Genomic DNA, 17,998 nt, shown 5'->3' on the forward strand with positions numbered 1-17,998 from the left:
GACATTTTGTGGGCGTGTATTCCGCAGCAGTGACACTCCCATCGCCCTGCAGTTTGGATGCTAATAGTCCTAATAAAGCAGGCCAGAGGTCTGGGAAGGAAAAATAACAGTGGTGTAATATATGCAGATGTCAAGTAAGGCCTTTTTGAATTTTTTTTTTCTTTTTTCCATGAGTGTATGTAATTGCTCTGGCTCCTTCAGCCAAGTTGTCACACTCTGAAAGTAAAAACCCTTCACTGCTGCTCAAAGGTATTTTCTGCATGTCAGCTACTCTAAAATATGTTCTAGCTTCGGAAGTTGTTGCGTGATGCGCTTTTACATTTTTTTATATATATGTTGGCTCTAACCTTTTGCTTTTTTGACAGTTTTTATTATAGCTTATAACAATGCTTTCCCCACGCAGTTAACATACAACAGACATGCTAAAAGAAAATTGAGTTGGGTTGTGAGTTCTTGCTAGAATACACAAATTTGATTGGCTGAGGAGCACCATGTGGGATGATTTACAAAGCAAGGATTAGTTTCTTCTGCTGTTGAAACAGTGCTGTGAAAGTTGGAAAGCTTTAGACCAGTTAGACTAGAAATGTTCCCTCTAAATTGACTAATTCTTTATAATTTATTAGCAATAGGTCCTGGTCCAGATGGAATGGAATTTTCTGGTGACAAAGCTCATCCTTTTCCCTGTTTGATTTTGTTGAAATAACTTGTGATCTTAACTTGTAATCCAGGATGTCAAAATCGTCCTCAAAGCATTCTGATCTCAGCACAACTCCGGGCCACATTTGATTCTTTTAATCCGAGGACAGTGGAGTCTATGAGCGAAGCAGCTCTGCCCCATCACATGTTTAGCATGATTCCAGCATCGGTATTGAATTGCTGCTATTATTACAGCACGGCTCATATGGATATTTCCTCCATAAAAAGTTGTGTAAAGTACATTTACTGGTCTGCATTTTGGCAGCTTTGGTCTTTTTTAACCAGAGCCAGCTATTGTTAGCTGTTAAGAAAACAGCTTTATAGTGGCATGCTGTCACCGGCCAGCTGTCTGCCTGTCACTCTTTGTGTGTGTGTGTGTGTGTGTGTGTGTGTGTGTGTGTGTGTGTGTGTGTGTGTGTGTGTGTGTGTGTGTGTGTGTGTGTGCATATGTGTGTGTCACCTGGGGACAGCCTCCTGTTGTGAGAGCAGCGGTGCGACAAAAGAACGATGATTAATTTCACTCAGAGTAACCTGTCTTGCTGATGTGGCTCTACATAGCTGTGTGTGTGTGTGTGTGTGTGTTTGTGTGTGTGTGTGTGTGTGTGTGTGTGTGTGTGTGTGTGTGTGTGAGAGCTGTAGACTGTGCAGTCAGCAGGTGTATGTGATACTTTGGATGCCCTCCAGTCAGGGTCACACACACACACACACACACACTGAACATGACTACCGACTTATAAGTCCACCAATTTGCACCAATCTCTCTCTCTCTCTCTCTATCTTTCTCACTCCCAGTGCAACTCCACTGGTTGCAGGCTGAATGGATGTCTTTGATTGGAAGTCTATGAGAAAATGACTCTACTACTGGATTTACCTCAGTAGAGCACAGTCCTTTCCTTATTTACAGCCAGTGGTTGGTATTAAATTGAACTTCAGGATCCTGCAGTCTTTGTGTGTGTGTGTGTGTGTGTGTGTGTGTTCATGCTCAACAGATGAGACCAAGATCAATTTCATTAGGGAAATCATGAATACGAGGATGCGTTAACACACAAACACACACCACAGTAGATTTCATTAAGGAAATGTCCCTCCCCGCCTCACCCCCCACCATCCCTACATTCACGCTGTACCCCCGTCACCAAATCGCTGCTTGAACATTTGGGACACGGGTTCATTACTCGTCCCGACCAGACATTTGTAACATCGGTTTCAGTGAGAAATGCTACCAAGGTTAACAACCATCTTGCTTTGACCCCTGTCTCTGCATCCTTCCCTCCTTCATTTTCATCTTCCCTCCCTTTGTCCAACCATGTAATTAACTAGATGTTTAACAGCTGAGGTTGGACAGGGCACTGCTGTGTCTGGAGACACACACACACACACACACACTCACTCACTCATTGGGAGAAAGAGGTCTGCTTCAAAGAGGAAAGGTAAAGGACCAAGGGGAGAAAAATAATAAACGTGAATGGAGAAGAGTAATCATAAGAAGAGAGAGAATAAAGTAAAACCTGGTGGTGAGGAGATCAAAAGAGGAGAGGTTGAGGAAGAAGTCAGGTGTGAACGAGGGTGGCAAATGAAAGACAGTGCTGAAAATGTATAATGAAAAGAAACACGAAATAGAATCAATGAGTTGATGGGGGAGGGGGAGGAGAAGGGAAAAATAATGATTAGGAGACAGAAAATCAAACAAAGCCACGGCAGAGAGGAAGAAGTGACAGAATGTGCTCTTGTTCCTTGGGAGGTTTCATTGTTGCTGTCGGCTACATTGTCTCAGCATCTAAATACCACAACATAAGTTACACATTTTCTGTTACAAGAATAAAAAATGCTGTAGGACGTGGTGTCAGGTACTGGTACTTAAGTGATCATTAAAACAGCAATTACATCTGTTTTAGAATAACTCACTACATACGTGAGAAATCATTTTGCTGGTTTAAAAATATCACGCGTCAACTCTGATTTGAACGCACACTCCTAGTCTTGGCCTTTTTCTGTTGAACCCTCTGATGAATATTCTGTCGCCTCCTTGGCAGCCAACCTTCACAATCAGCTCGAACAGTAGAATTTAGACCGGAACAGCTTGGCATTGTTTTAAGGTGTGTGAATGTCTGCGTTCTCAGACACCCGTCTCTTTGTCCACCTGTGGACCTAAATGTGTGCGCCAGGGTTACGGCGTCCTTTATTACATGAGCGGTGGTTTGGTAATGAGACTCATCCCGAGGGATTCGAGGAGACAGAGAGGTCCGAGCTCGGAGGAGGGGAGGAGCGCACGAGGCAGGTGAAGAATGGGAAGAAGTTGGAGGCTGCAAACTCATCAGGAAAAGTCACCTCCAAACTTCCATCCCGGTCCTCACTTTCTTTTCGCAAGTGAAGTTGGCCCTCATTGCACCATCCTTAAGCTGGAAATCAGATGGAGCATCCCCGCTGTCTCTCTCGTTTTAGCCGTGACGTGCTCCAAATGAACATTGTTTTTAAACTCAATGATTGGAGGATAATTTGAATTCAAATGGCAGCAGCTAATGTTGAGCGCACTCATTGTGGAGAGGCCCAGCTGAGCAGGATAAAAATATGCATGAGTGTCGAGCTTTTAAGAGGTAAACTAATCAGTACAAAATAACAGCCTGTTTTAATGACTCATAAGCTGTCAGTAACATCAAAGTGAAATGCTTTATTGTTTTTTTTTGGTCTAATAATCACCCTTAGCGCAGTTATAAAAGCATATTTAATAAGCACCTTTTAAATAAGTGCAAGCAGCTTTAGGAGGGCTGTGTCTTTCATCTTATAGCCTGGACTCTCTGCTAATATGTTCCATAAAGTAGGAAACCGGTTAAATGGAAACATTTAAAAAAAAAAAAAAAAAACGATGCCGGAGGGTCGATCTCTGTTTCCCTCCCCCCACTTTGGTCGGTTTTAAGTTTGGAGAGCGCAGAAGACACGAAGAAGAAGAAGTGAGATTTCTGGTGCCTGTGTCAGTATACAATAATTAAGGGTACAAAGATACCAGTGGATTATTGAAAGCGCTGCTGAAAGTTTCGGAGAGGTCAGAGAAAGAGAGTAGACACCTGCAGGCATCCAGACGAGATGAGAATCTCCAGCCTGCGAACCCCTCCGTGCCAGCCGACCTGAATCCCTCTCCAACTGCCCTCTGCCCCCCGAGCTGTAGGCCACTGCACGCTCCCTGCTCCTACACCTCCACCACCCCCCCTACAGGACACAGGCATTCCCTCATGGCAACCGATATGGCCGCCCAGTGCGTTGTGGTGGCCGTTTAAAGAAGTGTTTTTGCTTTTCTGCTCGCCTGCATTGTTGCTCGCAGTCAGAACTACAGGGGGACGAAAGGTCACACTCGCATCAATAAAAGTTTCTGTTCATGTGGGAGTAACATGAGGGACAGCTAAAACGGATGACCTTTGGACAGTAACAGCTTGGGTACACGTCAACACACACGTCAACACACACACACACACAGCCACACGCACACCCAAGTACACTTGTCCAGAGTTAAGTTGGAAAAGTTCAGCTATTTGCAACATTTGTTGTCGGAGGCAATAAACTGAACAAGTCAATACAAACCGAAAGCGGCGTTGGCCCCGTGTCAGGTTCTCCAACCAAGCGTATTGCTGTTTGTTTCTGCTGGTACATGCCTCCCATTTCACCTGTTAACGTAACATCCCAAGACTTTAGGCTATGAATGTCCCTCTGAAATGCGTATTTGTCAGAGGACTTTCAACCAAAGCCGCTCCCTCCTCTTGAGCGACAAAAGCACATCCAGTGATGACAGTGTGTCTGTTAATGAACCTTCTGTTCAGAAAAACAATTAAGGAAAGTCTGGTAGTGATCTGGCAGATATTAACCACAGAGACTGAGTGCGGGGAGAAGAGTTCGGGGGGGAAAGGAAAGATGACAGAGCGGGTCTGGGCAACAGAAAAGCAGGAAAGTTGTTTAGGACTAAACTGCTGTCAGGTGATTGATGAGCAGATGGAGGTTGGGAAATTAAAAAGAGAGAGATCCGCACAGAGAAGAGAGAAAAGGAGACCAAGATGTACTTGCTGGTTTAATGGAACCCTCAAACTGAGCAATTAACAGTGTAAGCACCAACAACAGAGCAGACCATGAACGGGACAGGCGGTGTTTAATGTGGATCCCCCACACTAACAAATGTTGTTAAATCTCACATTTAGTCCAAAATGTAACTGACATTGATAAACAATAAAAACATTAAGCGTAAACAGGAATTGTGTGGAGCATGAGGGGCTAGCTGGGTGGACCGAACATCTTTCTGCTAACGAGCTAGCTGAAGCTAACTTCCAACATGAAACACCTGCCAGTGCACATAATGCTTACAATAAATTGACTTTAGTTTGTTTAGGCTGACTGCTGTGGCAAAAGTGTGTCAATGTAATGTAAAAGTTGATGGAATGAGCTCCCCAATGACATCAGGACAGCAAGAAGCCTATACAGCTTCAGACGCAGACTAAAAGCACACCTCTTCCAGCTAGACCTGGACTAGGTAGCACTTTGCTAGCACTTACCATGGCACTTACTTACAGCACTTTGTGGTTTAGACATCTTGAAGAAATTGTACTTTCTTGATTATTGTTATTCACAGTCTGTACCCTCTTGGTTGAATGCATGTCAAAAGTTAAAAGCACCGTCTACTACTTCTTGTGTCATTTGTGTTAGTGTCAGACCATCATTTAAGGAGCCATGGATTGTAATCATGGCCTTTTTCCATTTCCTCTCTGCCCTCCTCCAGATCCTGGTGAACTCCATCTCCCAGCCCGCCTTGCTGTACGAGAATGTGGTGGTGAGCGATGGCAGCCCCATCCTGAGAGACATGCTCTTCAGCCCGGATCACCAGAACTTATACGCCCTCACCGATAAGCAGGTACGCGAATCACACACGCGAAACAAAGCGACCTGCAGCCCTCAAGCTATACGTACAAATACATGCGCACCTGGGTCGGGAGCTATGTGTGTTTTTCAGGGGACAATTTGCAAACACTGTTTCCATGCTCAGATCGGCTCATATATTTACAACAATACAATGTAATTGTAAAAAAAAAAAGAACATATAGATAGTCAAATTCCACTTTAGGAGGAAAAGTGTATTAAAAATATGCACTGAGGGAAAAGAGCTATTAAGATAATTGCATACATACGGCTCCACGTACAGTATTAGACAAGGAAACACACATATAGAGTCATAAGTGCTAATTAATGTCATCAATTAAAATATGTCACATATAGGATGAAGCCACATTCCAGACCTTCCACTGGGGATACAGTGCACACACCAGCTTTGCATCTTAATTGGTGGCATGTGAAAGATCTATGATTAAGACGTATCACTGCTTTTTATTCTTAAAACTCAGGTGTCACAAGATCATGTTATTTTTCACCACTTTGCTCCGTCACACAATCATTTTAAACAGTGACATCTCACTTTGAGTTGGCTTGATAGTGCACATCTTTGTGTGCTGGAGAGTCTAGGGAGGTTTATCAGCGATATCCTCCACTCTTTTGTTCACTTTAAACTGCTCCACAGGGGGCTGGATTTGCTGACAGCCGAGAGACAGAAGTTGGGTATCGTGAACCCAACTAACTTTCAGCAATATTCCCTGCTCCAGTGTGGCACCAAGTCACCAAGCTTCTGACTACAGACGAATCGTGCCACTTTCTATTGTGACACAGACTGAAGCCTAAGTCGCAAACGACTTTGTCCAAGAGAGTTTAACGGCCCAGTTTGCAGAGTCCCGCCCCTCCTCCCTCTACCTGCACGGCCCTCTCATCTCAAAGCGGGTAATGAGCGCGCTGTGATAGCCTTCAACGAGCCGTCCTCGCTACGTGGACAGTAACTGCCATGTGAGAGCTGTGTAAATTACCAGCAATTAGACATAATTGACTTCCGCTTGTCTCAATAAGCGCGAGGAGGCAGTGGAGTGTAATTGATGAGAGTGGACTGCATTGAGGGGGGGGGGCACTAAATCATGCTCAGCAGTCGAGCAAGGCTGATATGTACCATACAGGCAGATCCATAAATACACACTCGGGCAGACACGCATACACTGGTTTTAGAGACAACCGCTGGAAGTTAATTAAGAATGGGAGTTTATTCTTAATTGGCAGCTTGTTACATCAAAAACATTATATATCAGCAATACTAAATAAATAAATATTGCAGAGTTCCAGAGTAAAGCATTCCCTTGCGTTCGTGATAAAGAGAAGCCAGAGCTCTGGGAAACTTTGAGAATAATAAACTATTCTACAAACACTACTGGTGAGCTGTCGAGCGTAAAAACCGAAGCGCTGAAATCACGTTGGACAATAATCCCGGCATCGGAGCTGTGTTTGAGCCGGCAGTCTAGGACGTCCATGCTGGGGGTGTTTGACTTTTAACTCTGTCATCTGCATTAAAGATGACTGCCAAAAAGTCTCCTTCAATTATTGAAGCCGGAGGTTTTATTTTTCATGAGCACTGATATGTCCACGACATGTCTGTGCATGTTAGCCCAGTGACGATAAGGAGGTCCAGCGACAGGAGAAGAGAAGAGGAAACGCTACCTTGTGTTTCACCACGAGTTCACGGGTGCCATTCTAATGGCTTCAGATATGAGAACCAGTTCCACCTTCTCTATTTTCCTAGAGGTTTATTAATTAATTAATTGGAGACTATGAACGTAGGGATATCAAAGTGTCCTGACCTTCGGTCAATGCGAGGCAGCACAGGCATCTAGCAGAATTGACACGCAAAAAAATCTCAGTAATAGTAACAGAGACCACTGAGACCATCTGGCCCCAGCAGTGGCAAGGTCTGATGACCAAACATAATGCAGGTGAGGAGCAAAATACGAAGGCAACTAAAACAAAGTAACCAATGACGTCATATTGTTTAACTGTTTAAAACGTACTAAGAAGACGGACTGAGGAGCCGGGATGAGAGCCTCGGCATTGGTCAAATTCACAGTCCGGAGCGAAAAGGAGGAGAGTTGCAGAGAGACAGAGCGAGAGGGAACTGAGGAAGCGGGGAAATATAATTGGCTCGCAGGGTATGGTCTGTCTTCTTTCTCCGACTCTTCCTGCTTCATCTTTTCAATATTCTTCGGCGTGCTCTCTGGGATGGAGTGAGTTTGAGAAGTAACTGCTCTCCCAGCAGCAGCTTCAGACGGCCTGGAAGGAATAAGGATCTTCCCTCTGCTGCAGAAGGTGAACTGGTGCTCCGGCAGGGCCTCTCTGGGCTGCTGATGAGGAGCGACTTCCTGGCCAGGATAATGTATCGGGGTGTAAGGTCGCTGGCCAAGCCCTGGGATGGATACACTTGGGCTTCTTTTGTTTTTTTTTCAGGCCAAAGTATCCAAAAGTACAACTGGATGAGTTACATTTCCTGATCCTAGTCTAAAGTTCCCTGTGGTCAACTGTCACTTTGTTCTAACTAAATTAATAATGAAATTATGACAATTTCACACAAATGTCTAATTTCATAAACAGATGTTTATGTAAACTGCAACAAGGATAACAAATTAGCTTGTTGTATAGCTAACCTTTTTCAAGTGAAAGAGTTTTGAAAGAAGTACAAAGGTTTGGGGCACACAAGAAGTGAGTACTGACTCAAAAGAAGAGAAGTTTGTTTTTAGGTGCGCACATAAAGTTTTCATTTGCTCTCGTTTTTTTGTGTGCTGCTGTGAGTGCTTTGTTTAATAAAATCCCCTTTAAGTAGAGGGCGGGGCCCTTACCATGTCATTGATATCGACATATATTAGTAAGATTAGCTCTAATTCGGCTGCAGCGTGGAGGCAGAACTCTTCTACCCAATACATCTGAAAGCCTGTTCTACATATACGCGAGTGAGTGTGAGGTATACCTTCACACTGTTTGCCCTCCCTCCCCCACCTCTTGCTCCCCCTCTCCCACCTCCTTTCTATCCTCTTCATCCCTCCATTCCTCCCTCCTCGTTGAATAATAGAAATGCCAAGTGATGAGAGCTCAAACATCACAAGGCCCTTTCCCCCGCTTGACAGAGCAATTTACCTTTTTCTATACTCACTCACACACATAATTAAAAGTGGTATATTGGACTGACGGCGTTTCTGTATAGCAGTACTGACTGGCTCACACACGAGCACACAAGTACGCACATGCACAAAGTGCGAAAACATAAAACTGCCCGGTGCACCGCGAGAGGCCAGTTTTCGATTAGCCAGCAATGGATTTATACACGGCCCTCTTTGTGCCTCTGCTTCTCACACACACACACACACACACACACACACACACACACACACACACACACACACAGTCACTGTCTCTCAGTGTTCTCCCACTCTGTGTATCTTTGCCTGCCGCAAGCTTTCGTCCCGTCCCTCTCTGTTCTGTGATATAACGTCATTTTTGTGCTCATAAAAAATGAACAGCGGCACTAAATCACTTTTATCACTGCCGTTGTTTCCTCGTTACATGTTCAAATTGTCCCGATCTAATAAAAACAGCGGGGCGAGGGGAGATTTTTCATCCTGTCACCACCCTCCATTGTTGATGTCACCGAGACAGATATTTCTTGTATCCTGCGCGGCCCTATGGATGACATCACCCTAATTGCTTTAAATAAAAGACTAAGCGGATTACAGCCCATAATCTATTGATTTCTGCTGTACCTTTGGTCCCAAATGACTCGCTTATCGTACACTTACCGGTCTTGCTGCTACTTGGAGGTGATGCTTTCTACCCATTCCCCATTATGACGAGTTATTCTTCGACTTTAAAACAGACTGCACTAAACATTTAGTTTATTTTGGATGATTCTGCAATGCAGTTTTTGTATTGATGCCCAGCGTTTACTGAGGGGGCCAAGCCCAGCGTCCGATCTCTCCTCCGCTGTGGCATCAGCGCCACATTTCCACTACCCAACACACAGGGCAAGGTCCAGGCCTCTCTGCTTGTAAAACAGCTTCGTAAGGTGACCCCCCCTCCCCCCCCCCCTCCTCAGACAGTGGCATAATGGTCCGATGATGTACCTCCTTGTATCGATTCAGCCACGGTACAGAGATGTACTCGGCCATGCTGTACTGCACAGTGGAGAAACCCTACCCCTGACACCGCCAGAGAGAAGGTTCATATTCAATTCACTCAGCATTCACCGCCCTTGGAGGTCGGGGGGGGAGACGCCTGCCGCACGCTCCCTTCTTTTGTGTTTCTCCAACTCTGAAGTGGCTAAGCAAACAACGGAAGAGCTGCTAGTGAAGACTGTGGCTCTGAGAGTAACAAGGAGGGAGGAGACAGAAATCCACTGGAAGTGCCACTGGGCCCTGTCAGCTAATTGTGGGCTGAGTCGGGTTTGGGAACGGCGTGTCTGAGCGGTGAAATCAGCGGCGTGCTGCTTAAGACCATCGCTTAAAGACGCTGTCGTTTAAAAAGGGGACGACTGTGAATATCCCTTCTGAAGTGTCTCAGAGCGAAGGACATTGAAGTCCTCCAGGCCCCGTCTAAAGCTCTAATACTTGACTTTTCTTGACCCCTCTGAGGCCCTTGTGGATTTAACCAGCGGCATCAGTTAACAGACACTTAGACTTTACTGTTGAACAATCCCAAATGCATTTTGCTCCAAAGCAGACAGCCACTGTGGGGAAAAAAAGAAAAGCTACAGTTCTTTCTCACGTCGACAAAAGTAGAATAGAGTGGCAGCCTGTGTGGAGCCCCTGGACGCCGCCTCGGTTTAGTTATTTCAAATACACATGTATACAATACGTGCTATTGTTCGTGAATGATTCACAATGGCATTCTAGATTCCATATTTAAACCTTTATTGATAAAAGAATGTCATGTTTGCTTGTCTAAAAAAGAAAGTACATTTGCAATACATAAGCAAGTTTTTGCATCAAATCTGCCAAAGTCCTTTTTTGCCTTGGAGACAAATAAACAACGGCGGGCCAGCTGTCTGTCAAGGCGCGCATGAGTGATGTGCTGATCACATTGTGATCTGTGAGACGGTCAGAGGGACTGACAGCTGCAGAAAGAGAGAGATGTCTTAATGCGATTGAAAGGAACAGGGGGACCGGGGTTTAAACAAGGACATGGACTAAAAAGGATTTGTGAAAGACCCACACTTAGCGACTGAGTGGGTGTTTGTTAAATGAAAACCACAGAATATCAATTGCTCGCTGTGTAGTGCCTTGTATTCTTCAAGAATACATTCTAAAAACCCTGCTATTTACAGCCAAGATTAAATAAAATACCCTTTTAAAATCTTTTCGACCACATTGGTCGTCCTGCCACTTTCAAGGAGTCGCACCAGAGGAAAAGAGGATGAAGAGAAACAAGTGACTGTTTAGGTTCTGCTGCTGATCAAAAATGCTGCCAAAAACTCCCAGCATAGACTGAATATAAGAAGGCTTCACTCTGCAGAAGTGCAGGTTGCCATCTGGATTCTGGATATGATCCTTTCTCATTTTGCATTTATTGATGGGATCTGACTAATAGCTACTCATTAAAACAAGTTTACTTTTAAAGAATTATAACAGAGAGCTCCCCCCCCCCCTTTTATGCTGGATCCAGTCTTTCCATTACTTCCTTGTACAGTATATGTTGGTGTCAATTAGTGATCTATGGCCTTATTCGCCATCTTTTTCAGTGTCCAGCCAAACTCATGACAGAAAGCGGGACAAAGAGGGCAAATTGGACCCGTAGACTATAAAATAACAAATGAAGAAAAGCCGGTAAAGTAATGTATTTTATATCCCTGTGTATAAGCTCATACTGTCATACTCTGTGGAGCACGTGCCAAACAACCTTTTTTTCACGGAATTCATATCCACGTTTTGTAGTTCATCTATTGATTCACATGCGGACCAACTTTGAGACGCCACAACGCACATTCCACAAATTGCATGACCGCGTCTCTGGTTGCGTGAGCGCCAGCGGGGCGCGTGTGCCTTTTAGAACTCAGCTGGCTGGCAGAATAAGCCATCCGTCAGCCTATTGTGCCGTAAAAGCGCCTCATATTCTCCCCCATATTACACCGAATGGACAATTACGGCTGGGCCTATAGCCGCGACAGGCTGGCACCGCGCGGGCCCCCATATGTGGGATGAAGCATCAGGCGCAATTACATTTCCCTGTCTTTTCTCATCCATCCCCCCTCGCCCCCACTCCCACCCACTTCCTCCCACACTGCAACCCCCCCCCCCCCCCCCCCTGCCCTCGCATCCGCCCCGGGGCGAATTAAGTGCCTCTCTATCGTGACCCAAATGAGAGAGCTGTTGTTTATTCGCAATAAACTCTCCCCCATGGTCCGCCCTGCTCCCCCCTCTTTGCTCCACTCGGGGAAAAATGAAGAAAAAAACACAAACAGAGCGTCTGAATCGCGCTGGAAGATTATTTTGTACTACAAACAATTAGTTTAAAGACTAAAATGAGAAATATTTCCACCGTAATCCCATATCCATCCTCCCCGCCTCCCTCCACCGTCCACAGATGGATGCGTTTCACTCTGCAGCAGCTAATAGGCCAGCAAGGAAAATGCTATATTGAATATAAAAAGGTGCTCCTCTCTTACTTACTATCACACACACACACTCCCACGACACCTCGGTAAGACAAAGAGTCTTTGGCTGAGCATCTCCTGTTTCCCGTCCCATTACCGTTTTAAAAACTCAATAATTGAATTGTTCCATTGAAATACATTATCTGCCCTACCACCACACAGCCCATTGAATAAACTTCTCTCTCTGCCTATTGTGCTAGAGCGTGACATGCTTTTCTCTCCTCCTTCTATCAGATACGCTATTACTACCATGGTATTTGTCCAGGCGCAAGTAATGACTGCAATTTGCTGCTATTTGGTGTCCTGTAAGAGCCCTAGTAATGGTAGCATTATAATAGTTATCAGACCCAGGTTACTATTATCATGCTATGAATCTGCCATAAGCCATTGTGTCCTACTGTACATTTGAGGTGGAGTGGATAACAAGCATCTCCAGTCTAGAGATGTGCTGCTAGGAATTCTGTATGCGGATGCCACATCCCCACCACTAAAGGCAATAACATTTTTTTACACTAATAGAAGAGAATACTCCAGAAAGTATTCAGTTCTGATAACCAGGCTTGCTGTACTACGTTGACAGGCCAGTCCCTGTCAGGAGCAAGGAGCCCCCCCCCCAGTTTGCTTACATTAGTCAACTCTAACTTACCACATGATTAACTGTTAGACAGACTTGAGATGTTGATCAAATCAGTGTTGAGTTCCCACTCTAGTTCAGTTTTCTTTGAAGACGTCTCCTTAAAATTTAGTACAGTCCAAACTGTTGTGTTCAATTACTACTAACTAGTAAAAACTATTTGACCATGAACAAAGTGAGATACATGACTGGCCGCTGCAGTATTGACCACCTCATATAATCAAAGTCATGTGTTATTTACTCTGTAAGCCATTGGATAGTAACACTCCGCCTGTCCACCAGTATTGTGTGTTTGTGCGAGGACGCCCTGAACCGTCGAGGTAAAGCTTTCCTCGCTGAGCTTCCTTGATCACGTTGTGACTGGTGCTGATGTTCCAGAACTGTGAGACCAGGGAAACGAGGTGGAGAGGAGTATTAAGTATACCCAAAGAGAATGAAAGGGCCTCCCAAAAACCGCTGCTACGTCGGTACAGACTGCGGGGGCTAAGTGGCTCCAATAGCAACCCACGTCTTAACTGCACCAAAGAACACTCGTATTAGCGCTAGTCATCTGTAACCAACCAACATGCCTTCAAAGCAGTCTAAGACCCACGTTGGTGGCAGGATCCCTCCGGTTTGCCTTTTCATTGACATTTGTCATTCTAGAGGCTCAGTTTTTTTGTTGCTGCAGCCTCTACAAACTGAGCTCTGTGTTCTTCACCCTGTTGGTAGCGCATCCCACCACACAGCAGCTTTTGGGCATCACACTGTTGTTCTTGACCGGATAAAAGTGACTTTGTGCAATACTAAGTCACTGGAGAGGGATGAATTGTTTTCACCCTGCGGTGTGGGCATGGCTTAAATGTGCTCTGTTTGTCTTAGAAGACCTGAAAGGCAACTCTTACACTATCGTGGCTGAGCAGGAGGAGCAGGGGGACGGCAGAGGCTACCCTGTGCTGGGGAAGTTTTCTGATAGAAGCAAATATCGGAAGTAAAAAAGTGACATGAAAACCAGCGCATGCATTTGTGTCTGACTAATGATGCAGCAGTTGTTCAGAGAAAGTGAAATGGAAGGTTTCCACACTGCTGGGCCTGCAGCTCCATTACAACTCACCCTCAGCCCCCTCCCCCCCCCCCGCCCGCTCACCTGGGGCGCCCCCTGCCTATGCAGTGGTATCGATGGTGGACTTCATCTCACTGGGGCAGCGTGCCTGTGCGTTTGTTTGCGTGTCTTGGGGGGTCAGCGATGTGTTTAAGGATATAACAACTGCCCCACAAAACCCTGGCTTTGGTGAAAGAAATTGGGACTTTCTCAGTGCTGCGTGTGTGTTAGCCTGAGGCAGTTTTCTGTCTCTCAATCCGTCACCAGCAACACGCTTCCGGCAAGTAGAGATAAAACACATGGATGCTGATACACTGGTGCTTTTTAAGAGAGTATGCCCGAGTGGGCACAGGTATGATTAAAGCTTTTCAATACTGTCCGCTTCATGGATAATTCCCCGACTTATATTCAGCCACCTGGGTGAGCTTCGGGGGTAGCTCTTCCTGATAATCGTGCAGACAGATGGTAGATGGTGAAAATGCATGCAGCGGCAGAACTCGTGTCTGTTTGATGGCCAGTGCAAAGAAATGGATCTGGATCTTTCTGTGGAAATGGATTTAATTCCTCTGAGCCTCCCCGGCCTTTATGTTTGTGTACTTGTTCCGTGGATTTGGACAGCACTGTTTGATGTGCTTGTTAAAACCCAAGTTCTCCAATTTCCCAAAGACATTGTTAATGTTTCATCTTATCTTCATCATGCAGAAACACAGATGGCAGCCGGTGGAGATTTTGCAGACAAAAGGACTAACCCTTGATGCTTATCTTGGTACTCTGAATGGGCAAGGAAGTCACTGATACTAGGCAAACTTTGTTGATGTTCTGGTGAGGGCTGCTTCAAAAAGGTGTCACCCATTTGTAAGTTTAAGTTTGAAAAATTAAAAAGTGGTTTAAGATGAACTATTAATTGTTTGCTCAAAATTGATAAAAAAGTATGAAAAAGGACATTTCTGCATTCTTCATTCAATCATGCATACATTTGGGGACCTTCAAGAGACAGTTTAAGAAAGCAACAGTCACAAAGGGCTCAAGATTCCCAGACCTTTTGTAGATTATATTGATGCATCACACACTTCCCATAGTGCAACTTTGTCTTTAGTTTATGTTACCTCCCTGCATTGTTAATGCTTTTCAACTCAATGCCCATCATTTGTAGGCTTTAATCAACAAGACAAAGAATCTACAGATATGCTAGCAGCTCTGTAAGGCTTTGAGCTAAATGCTAACATGCTATGGGTGATGGTGCTATCATATGTATGATGACCAGTTTATGAATTTACTGTGTTCTTATTTCAACACGTTAGGAGGCTAACACAAAGAAGTACAAAACAAAGTACAGCTGTATAATTGGAATACTATTAGTTTGCAAGTATTTGGTCATAATTTATTGCAGAAAATGGTCTATACATATCACATGAAACCATTAAGATAACACATGGGGAAATTCATTGTTGTAAGTTTGTCAGATTTTACACTTTTAAACTATTTTGTTTTTCTAGATTCCGTTCAGCATCTCCTGACTGAAACTGCTTGCTCCACTGGAGAGCTGTGGGCACTACTCAGTATATCACAAAGAGATGTTTGTCACAGGGTGTAATCTGAACCGATGTGTTTGTTTACACATGGTGGAACCTCTGCTTCTCGCCCTGCAGCTAGCCTCGCATGCAGCCGCGCGGAGTTATAAGCAGCACTTCCAGAGCTGTTTATGTCTGATAGTCACAGTGGGCTTGTTCCCTTTAATCCCATGTTCCAGGAAAAGGACACCTCTGGTAGATCCCCGCGTACATCAGACCTATAAGGTTTAAGCTGTTTTCAAGGTGGTGTGCACACAGGCGTTTGTGTGCAATATTAACAAGGCAGGTGTGTGTGCTGCTTATTTCCAGGTCACACGTGTGCCGGTGGAGAGCTGTGAGCTGTACAGCAACTGTGGAGCCTGCTTGGGATCAGGGGACCCTCACTGTGGCTGGTGTGTGCTCCATAATGTGTAAGTACATGTACACTGTATTGTGTTACATTAGGGCTGTCCAGTTGTCACAGTAACAGAAAGAATTAGGGAGATTTGATCAAATCCCTATTCCGCCTGTCTGTTTGCCTGTCCGTCTCTTCACGTGACCTCAGTGTCCCAGGAACACCCGCAGGGAAATTACATCCAACTCGTCCACCTGCACTCAGGAATGATCTCATCATACATATGAAAAGTGGCAGACGAGGAACATGAAAAGAGGGCTTGAGTGATCAGACCTCAAAACATTGTGGTTAGAGGGGCGTTACATTTTGTTTGATAATCTGACCAGAGTACAGTCTGATTCATACTGACCCTTTAATACACCAATTAGCATCGAATATCTTTTCTGATCAGTAAATTGCCTTCCATTACCCTGTTCAGATCATTTGGTCGGATACACTTATGTAAATTAATTCACAATTTTTAGCAAATTATAGTGATAAAGAACAGTTACATCTAGTGGGAAAGTGTAGGAAAGGTTTTGGAACATATAGGATTAATCACCGTTGTTTTTTTCACATTGTTTTACTGGAAACATTTTGATACTACTCTATATTGAGTTTTTGCGGTTGATACCTTTTTAAAGTTCAATCATACATACATATAATCCTGGTAGAGTCATCGGCACCATAGGGTTGGCATGAACATGCCATCAGAGTAATAGTAAGAAGTGTCAGGTCTTAATGGCAACCGTGTACACCTGCGTTGAACCGATTGGACGCTAGCAGTCAGCTGACCAATGAGCAGCTGATCAATGAGCCCCTGATGAAGGAGCAGCTGGTGCCAATCAGCTAATGCGAGCTTGACTTGAGTGTTCTGCCTGAACTAACACTACGCTCCATTTGTTTCTTTCTGCGCTTTGACTATCTGCCATAATGACAGACAGCCTTTGAATTATTTATAAGTGTTGCATAATAAACAGAGACTCTGCATGAAGCCTAGCATCCTGGAGCTGTCCAATAGATAATGAATATCACTAATCTAACACAATTCACTTCAAATAACCTTGAGCGTTGACCTTTGAGTGAAAGGATTTTCTAAGCAAGATGTTCGGAACTTAAACAATTATTAAAGGTAATCAGATTTGATGTTAAAAAGAATATTTGAATCTTACCTATAAGGTTTTTGAATGAAGATGTGACCGAGGTCTATCACCCTCCTCTAGATGCGCGAGGAAGGACCGCTGCGAACGTGCCGAGGAGCCTCAGCGTTTCACCACCAGGGTGGAGCAGTGCGTCCGACTGTCTGTCCAACCCAACACGGTCTCCGTCACCATGTCGGAAGTGCAGGTACACTTTGTTGGCGTAACTTGGAAAGTTTGTTTGGGTGTGTGTGTGTGTGTGTTGGAGGAGGGAAAGATGGACGGAACAAAGTGAGAAAGATAAATGTGAAATATTCAATATTCGATACAGCTTGTCCTTGAGTCATTCCTGGCATCCTGTCCCCACTTTGAGCTTGAGCTAAAAAAAACAAACATCTGAGCCGAGGTTTATGTTTTTCAGTTTGTTTCACTAATAAAGTAGATATATTTGAAAATGTATGTTGTCCCTCACCTTTCTCCTTGCCTTCCTTCTCTTAGTTGTCCCTACAGACGCAAAATGTCCCTAGTCTGTCTGCCGGAGTCAACTGCTCCTTCGAGGACTATGTAGAGACAGAAGGACGCATCTATGGTGGAAGAATCTTTTGCCTGTCCCCCTCTACAAAAGCAGTTTCCCCCATCACTCGAGACCAAGGTAAAAAATAAAATATATCCCAACAAAATACAGGATGTGAGAAATTATTGAGGGAAGTTCCAAGATAGATTTAAATAATATTAATTTTGATCTTGTGGGGCTATTTGAATTAAATTCTCTATTGAACATGAACGTTTGTCAAGTATAATGTGAATAATTGTCTGTAATATCTGAAAGATATAGAAAATACAAATTATTCACAAAATGATTTTAAAAAATCATTATGAAATTCTTTTTTAGAGCATAAAAAAGCATTGTGTTGAATTTTATTTTATTTCATCATGGCTTTACTTTTCACTTTTTTATAAGTTTTTTT

At 44.2% G+C, this 17,998-nt stretch overlaps 1 protein-coding gene across 2 annotated transcripts in view; it reads left to right on the forward strand.

Annotated features, from left to right (window-relative positions):
• The window catches only part of LOC119206810 (plexin-A1-like), a 189,511-nt gene that overhangs the window by 84,797 nt on the left and 86,716 nt on the right, over positions 1-17,998 (forward strand). For both annotated transcript variants that reach the window (XM_062563282.1, XM_062563286.1), the window contains exons 4-7: positions 5,453-5,584; positions 15,828-15,928; positions 17,115-17,238; positions 17,529-17,682. In XM_062563282.1, the coding sequence (XP_062419266.1) occupies positions 5,453-5,584; positions 15,828-15,928; positions 17,115-17,238; positions 17,529-17,682 (511 nt within the window). The remainder of the gene's footprint in view (positions 1-5,452; positions 5,585-15,827; positions 15,929-17,114; positions 17,239-17,528; positions 17,683-17,998) is intronic.

This window comes from Pungitius pungitius, chromosome 1, assembly GCF_949316345.1.
Source record: "Pungitius pungitius chromosome 1, fPunPun2.1, whole genome shotgun sequence".
Classification (NCBI taxonomy): Eukaryota; Metazoa; Chordata; class Actinopteri; order Perciformes; family Gasterosteidae; genus Pungitius; species Pungitius pungitius.